The sequence below is a fragment of the Anguilla rostrata genome, chromosome 11, assembly GCF_018555375.3.
Source record: "Anguilla rostrata isolate EN2019 chromosome 11, ASM1855537v3, whole genome shotgun sequence".
Taxonomy (NCBI): domain Eukaryota; kingdom Metazoa; phylum Chordata; class Actinopteri; order Anguilliformes; family Anguillidae; genus Anguilla; species Anguilla rostrata.
Window position 1 is genome coordinate 36,947,202 of NC_057943.1, and position 7,500 is coordinate 36,954,701.

The 7,500-nt window shown below is 41.5% G+C and overlaps 1 protein-coding gene across 6 annotated transcripts in view; it reads right to left on the reverse strand.

Moving 5' to 3' along the window:
• foxp3b (forkhead box P3b) overlaps positions 1-7,500 on the reverse strand; it is a 21,571-nt gene that overhangs the window by 5,622 nt on the left and 8,449 nt on the right. For 4 of the 6 annotated variants that reach the window (XM_064299785.1, XM_064299784.1, XM_064299786.1 and 1 more), the window contains 5 exons: positions 2,879-3,048; positions 1,994-2,071; positions 771-1,021; positions 599-691; positions 44-131 (listed from right to left, as the gene is read on the reverse strand). In XM_064299785.1, coding sequence (XP_064155855.1) covers positions 44-131; positions 599-691; positions 771-1,021; positions 1,994-2,071; positions 2,879-3,040 — 672 coding nt within the window. In that variant the 5' untranslated portion in view covers positions 3,041-3,048. The remainder of the gene's footprint in view (positions 1-43; positions 132-598; positions 692-770; positions 1,022-1,993; positions 2,072-2,878; positions 3,049-7,500) is intronic. The other 2 variants (XM_064299788.1, XM_064299787.1) reach the window with 2 other exon arrangements.

Below are 7,500 nucleotides of genomic sequence, written 5' to 3' on the forward strand. Positions count from 1 at the left end.
ATCTCTCGTTGCTTAACGCGTCTTGACACTTAAAACGACGCACCTGGTTCTCCATGTGCCGCACCATGTCCTGCTGCACACGGCACTGTGCTAGGCTGCGTTCCCCTGGGCTGTGCTCGCTGTGCAGGTGCCTGTGGACGCACAGCAAAGGGAAACTGTGCTGGAAGCTGGGGTCTGACCGGAGGGAGAGCAGAGCTTTCCAGGTTCACATATCGCCTTTGCAGAACTACTCAACAAGACCAGGGCGCTGTATCATGAAGCAGGATTACTGAGTTAGCTGGGTAACTGCACTGAGTACAACCGAGAACAGCTCTTTTTACTTCAGTCCATGTTCCAGATTTTGGAAGATTCAGGTTTTTACTCAGTGCAGTTATCCAGTTAACTCAGTAATCCTGCTTTATGGTTTTATTCAGTGCAGTTATCCAGCTAACTCAGTAATCCTGTTTGTGATACAGGCCCCAGGCCTCAGTGCGGTTATCCAATTAACTCAGTAATCATGCTTCATGATACAGGCCCCAGATCCTGACTTTCAGACATACTCTTGCCTGTTTAAGGTAGTGACTCTCTCTCTTTCTCTCTCTCTCGCTCTTGCACTTACTTCAGAAAATGGGGATATTCTTCAAACACCTCTTCGCACCCTGGCCACCGGCAGACTCCGTTCACAAACAAAGCTCTGAACTGAGCGATGACGCTGTAAGATAAGACGTTTCCTCAGTGGCGTGGGAGTGGATCTTACAGCCCTCACCCAACACTGGAGATAGGAGGCTCACCTCTTCCTGGGCTCCACAGGGCCAGAGGGAGGAGTTTTGGGCTTGGGGGAGTGGCTCCTGGCCCGGGAGTGTTGTTCCGCCTGCTGAACAGAAGCTATCAGGCTGTCATTGGGATTGCATATGGAGCTGGAGTCACTGGGCTGGCTGGCATGTGGAATCCCTCTGCGCAGAACAGTGGGTCTATGCTGGCTTTCCTCAAGCCGTACGGTCATCAGCTGCAGGAGCTGGTTGCTAAACTCATCACCTGCACACTGAACAACATCACTTATCATCTGCACACTGAATAACAACATCACTCATCACCTGCACACTGAACAACATCACTCATCACCTGCACAGTGAACACCACTCATCACCTCCACACTGAACAACATCACTCATCACTGCACATGATAACAACATCATCACCTCACTGACACTCACTCTCCCCGCACACTGAATACAACATCTTCATCACTCCACATGAAACACATCCTCCACACTGAACAACATCACTCATCACCTGCACACTGAACATCACTCATCATCTGCACACTGAACACCACTCATCGCCTGCACACTGAACATCACTCATCATCTGCACACTGAACAACACTCATCACCTGCACACTGAACATCACTCATCATCTGCACACTGAACACCACTCATCACCTGCACACTGAACATCACTCATCATCTGCACACTGAACATCACTCATCATCTGCACACTGAACACCACTCATCACCTGAACACTGAACAACACCACTAATCACCTGCACACTGAACATCACTCATCACCTCCACACTGAATATCACCCATAGCCTGCTCTCTGAACAATGAAGGCAGTAACTTTGCAGAGTGTTTGGGAGTGTGCACTTTGGGAGTGTCCACTTTGCAGAGTGCACACTTTGAGAGTGTGCACTTTGTTTCACTTTGGGAGTGAGCACTTTGGGAGAGCGCACTTTGGAGAGTGTACACTTTGGGAGAATGTGCACTTTGGGAGTGAACACCTTGAAGAGTGTACACTTTGGAAGTGAGCACTTTGGAGAGTGTACACTTTGGGAGAGTACACTTTGGAGAGTGTACACTTTGGGAGTGTGCACTTTAGAGAGTGTGCACTTTGGAGACTACACAAATTGGGAGAGCGCACTTTGGGAGAGTGTACATTTTGGGAGAGCGTGCTTTGGAGAGTGTACACTTTGAGAGTGTGCACTTTGGGAGAGTACAGTTTTACTCTCACCTGCTGCAGGAGTAGAGCTTGAAGCTGGGATGTCCTGACAAGGGGGCTAAGAGCTCCCAGGCTGAATGGAAATGTAACCTGTGGAGAAACTATACTGTAATTAAATTCAACACTCTATTATTAAACAGCTACTTCACTAGTTATTTATTTACTAAATATCGAAGCAGTTGAAGTAATAAGGAGGCTCCCACTCACACTTATTTTCATTCATTTCCAAATTCTGTTCTTACTGTTGTTGGATTATTGTTTTTTTCATTCAACAGAAAGGGCTTAAACGGAACATACCACAAAATATGAAGAGGATGTTAAAGGAACACACCTGGCCCTATTTTCCCACACAAGGTAGAATTGTTTAACTCCGCGACATGTGGGTGTTGTGGGGGGTTTGGTTTCCACGTGGCCAATCAGATCTGCCATTTTCTTTGCTAGTAATACCTGCTCATCAAGGCCATTGGGAACAAGGTAAGGAGGCACCAATAAACAAGCTTCCTTGGGTCTCTTGGGTGGCTCTCCCTGTTAAGGCACTCTTCTAATGCAAGGATGGGGTTCCATCAAATGGCATTATTGGAGTCCACAAAAGTATCAAATTGGGGTCACCAAAACAGGGCTCTCTCAGTGAATATGATTTATAAGTTTTTTACAGAACTGTTTTTAAATTTTTATTTAGTTATAAACCACTTTTACATATCTTCTTGTGTGTAATATGTTGCTCTGAACAAGCTGAATAAGCACATGTGAACGTAATATACACGGGAGTTCGTCCAGAAGCTTATTTAGATTTGTGCATGATGTCATACTGTGCATGATGTCACACTGCGGATGCCTTTGACTTCAGCACTATTCATCTCAGCCCATCCCAGTTGTCCCCTTAGCCTTCTGCCGTACCTGAGGGCTGGTGCAGCGGATGGGGGTTGGCGGGGAGGCGTGGCCATCGCTTGGAGCCCCGCCTCCCTCTGCTCTCTGCTCTCTCGGCTGCTGCCGCCTCTCCTGCTGCCGCCCTATCCCGCCTTCTCCGCTGCCCGTGGCCGCCTGCTCATTTCCTGGCATTCCCGCTTCTGGAAATCGAAAAAGCACCTTGTTAGCATAGCTGCTCTGCGTCACTGTAACGAATGCATTAGGCACGTGGCATAATAACACAGGCTCTCTGCATGTGACACACCCGGTTTGGACAAAACACATGCAACGTCGCTTTCTTGCCACATCAATAACGAACGCAATTTCCGTTATTGTGCGACAGATATTCAAAAGATACTAGCACCACCGCAGGGTGATGACAACAGTGTCCCAAAGCATGCGTTCGTTCTGCCGCTCACTCCCTATGTAGTGTGCTACATATTTTCCACCATATAGGGAATAGTGAATGAGTGAACAAGTGAGTCATTTAGGACGCCGCCCTGGTCAGGCAGTGATGACAATCTTAGTCAAAGGTCAAAGGTCAAAGGTCAAGGCCTGTGAGGTCGCAAGATCTGGGTTCCTGTGAAGCTGGAGCGGGACATTAGATTACAGAGGGAGGGATATACACCAGCACAGAGAGCATGCTGCTGAAACAGGAAAGGGGTTCACTGAAGCACGAGCTGAAAAAAATGCTTCGCTGGATAAACATAAAGTTTTGCTTCAGTTTGTTACACCTATTTTTTTACTTATTTAAAAAAAAAAAAAAGTTTTTTAGGTTTCTCAAGTGAAATGTTTTTGGGTTCATTCACATATACCTCAAAGTTCTCGACTGAGAAAACCTAAAAAAATACAGGTATAAAAATTCAAAGTAAAATTTTTTAGGTTTAAGCAATGAAGAATTTTTTCTGCGTATTTTGTGTGTTTGTGTTCTCAGAGCTGTGGTGGGTTACAGATGTGGAGAAAGCTGGCAATCTCACAAAGGGGGGGGGGGGGGGGTGCTGTATGAACTCAGCCTCTATCTGCTGTTACGAACCCGCACACTTCACTACAAACATACTGTAGCTGCAGAGCCTGCAATCGCCTGATCTTTCCAGCGCTGCCAGATACTGAATCAGTTTTCACACAGTGCAGTCTACCCACAATGGGACTGCATTTATAAAAAGGTATATGTGCATGGGTCTGTATGTATGCGTGTGTTAATGTGTATGTATGTGTGTATGTCTGTGTGTGCATGTGTGTGTGTGTTGAAGTGTGCTTGTGTGAATATGTGTGCATTTTCATGCCCGTTCTGTGTGTGCATATTTGTGTGTGAGGGAGTAATATAGATAATTTGATTAATTATTTCTCTTTCTTATGCACAGAGCTTCTTACATGCGTTTAAATCCTGTAATCTCCCTACCTCATACACACAGTGCTTTAAAACTAAACTGCCTTATGACTTTCGGTGCAATCCTTCCTACGAGAAGCTGCTTTGAATTTCACCCTGCTAAGAAAACTTAAATGCAGCAACGGTAACTTAATTTGTCCCAATTATTATTATTATTATTATTATTAATAAGAAGAAGCATTATCATTATTATCATGAAACTGAATGTTTAGTAGGATCACATGCTGTGCAAGTAACTTTACATTAATAGGACAAAAGTTTCACATGAGAACATTTTGTTTTTGAAAATACGCACATACTTAAACACACACACACGTGCACACGTGCACACACACCCACACACACACACACACACACACAGAGCACCCAGGAAACAGGAATTAAGAAGAAGAAAGTACAACAACGCTCTGTGGTTTTCAGTCAGCTGACTTCCTGAGAAAACAACCTCCTCACTTCCACAGAGAGAGAGCCACCGCTGAGACAAAGCCTCTGTGCTTCGCTCAAGCACACAAAGCCGTGAATATACTCCACTACATTTACAAGGCATTACATTACATTACATTACAAGGCATTACATTACATTACATTTACAAGGCATTACATTACATTACATTACAAGGCATTACATTACATTACAAGGCATTACATTACATTACAGGCATTTAGCAGACGCTCTTATCCAGAGCGACTTACACAACTTTTTACATAGCATTTACACTGCATCCATTTATACAGCTGGATATATACTTGTTTTATGTGGACCCCAGGAAGAGTAGCAGTAGCAGCTAATGGGGATCCAAAATAAACAATAAACAATATATACTGAAGCAATGCAGGTCAAGTACCTTGCTCAAGGGTACAACGGCAGTGTCCAACCCGGGAATCAAACCCGTGACCTTTAGGTTACGAGACCTGTTACCCATTATGCAGTACTACACTGCTGCCCAACGAGTCATTCTGATGTGTTCCAAAACAGGGAAGAGATTTCATAGTGTCCTGTGCCTACTGTGCATGTATGAATAAAATGTATTGCATTTTTAATCTTAAACTCTAATTGTAACTCATAATTAACTAATTTTTTTAGATGACAGCAACTGAAGATAAATAATGGGATTTAACATAAATAAAGAATTAAAAAACTAATAAATACTACAAAAAAAAAGTAATTTAGCTGATGGTTACCTGGAAGTAGATTTTGAAGTGCTCAGAAAGGTAAAGATGTTAGGATTTCAATAGCAGGAATGAATACTGAAGTGATTGTAAACTAACAATTAGAAGTACAGCATCATGCCATATTATTCTTCATAATATATTAATACATTATGAGATGCAAAGAAATTTAATGCTACATAAAATATTTTTTCTAAATTAAATATAAACATATTTATATTCACCAATACAGAATTTGAACTGAATTTAATTGGAATTGAGTTGAGCATTATGTAGAATATCATTATGTAGAAACTCCAGGACACCATTCATGATGAATAATATTATCACCACACACACACACACACACACACAGTAAAACAGACACTGTGTCAAAACAAGATTGTTCTCATTAACCACTAATGTTTGAAGATGACTTTGTGCATCTGTATCAGGATACTGTGTACTCATAACTGAAGCACCTAATGCCTGAACTTAAACATGTAATTATTAATAGGAGTATTTTCCCTCACTGCAGTCCAGAGCAGAGAGAAGCTACGCGTTTCATCAGTATTTCACGTTTTTACCTGGAAATTATGTCACTTAACATCACTGACATTTAACGCACAGCACGCACCCTCTCCACCTCCACCCCTCCCCCCTGCCACTTGGAGAACAGGCCCATCACAACCGCTTTTCTTTACTGTGTTTGCCGCTGAATAATGTGTTTCCCGTATATTCATTCATATTACTTTAAGGTCACAGAGGTCTGAAACTTTGTTATAATAATCATGCAGTAGCATAAAATAATGAAAACAAAATTAGTAACGGTTTGTTCCAATTTATAATAATAATAATAATAATATTAATAATAATAACAACAATGACAATAAAAAATAAACTAATAATAATATAATAGTCATAATAAGCTGTATGTATCTCACATACAGGATTAATTCAATGCAGCATGGTGACACCTATGGTTTCCTTACTGTGAAAGTCATTTCAGTTTGTCGGGGTAAAACTTAATATTACTCATGAGTCCCCCCCCCCCCCCCCCCATCACCCATCTGCAATATCAGTCCTGAAAGATCTTGATGGAGGATTTTGTGTTGTGAAAACATGTTTTGTTTTTCAATGTTCACTCAACCGACAACTTCAGTACATGCAAACAAATACAAGCTCTTTCATTTGAGTCAACCTAGACATCTATTCTACTGTGCAGAATTGTCACTAGAAAACATCAACTAAATGTGACACCAGAATTTATGAAAACATGTCAACACTTAAGGCCTTGCTGCAAACAGAAAGTAGTTTAGTTACACACTAATTTTTTTTAAATTTGAAAACTTGCAAATGAATAACGGACAGAGTGTAGCACAGTGGGTAAGGAACTGGGCTTGTAACCGAAAGGTCGCAGGTTCGATTCCCGGGTTGGACACTGTCGTTGTACCCTTGAGCAAGGTACTTAACCGAAATTGCTTCAGTATATATCCAGCTGTATAAATGGATACAATGTAAAATGCTATGTAAAAGTTGTGTAAGTCGCTCTGGATAAGAGCGTCTGCTAAATGCCTGTAATGTAATGTAATGTAATAATAAACCAATATTTTCAATGAAGCCTAACTTCTGTTGCCTAACTGTTGCCATTCCTGAGAATAGAATACATCTCATCTGGGAAAATTAAAAATGAAAACATTGCACTACACTAACAGCTCAGCTTGTTGACAAAACACTGCATTTAAAAAAAAAACTGTTAAGCTTCATAAAAAACCTGTTTATGCACCATCACTCACAATCTACAGTACCTTCACTTACTATTCTCCATATCAGTAGAAGAGCAATCATGCTTTCTAGTGTGATCATTATTGCTGCTTTTTCAGTGCTGTATTATTAAACGTGCTTACATTCCATGGTGTATGATACCATGACGTACGATACCAATCATGAATTAATGATGTAACAATTATATATTATTTTTCTACATTTCAATTTGTTTTCATCCTATATTATCCTTTATTCTGTACTTTAAAATTTCTAAAGTGGTGGCATATAGTTCAACTAGTCTAAATAGCCA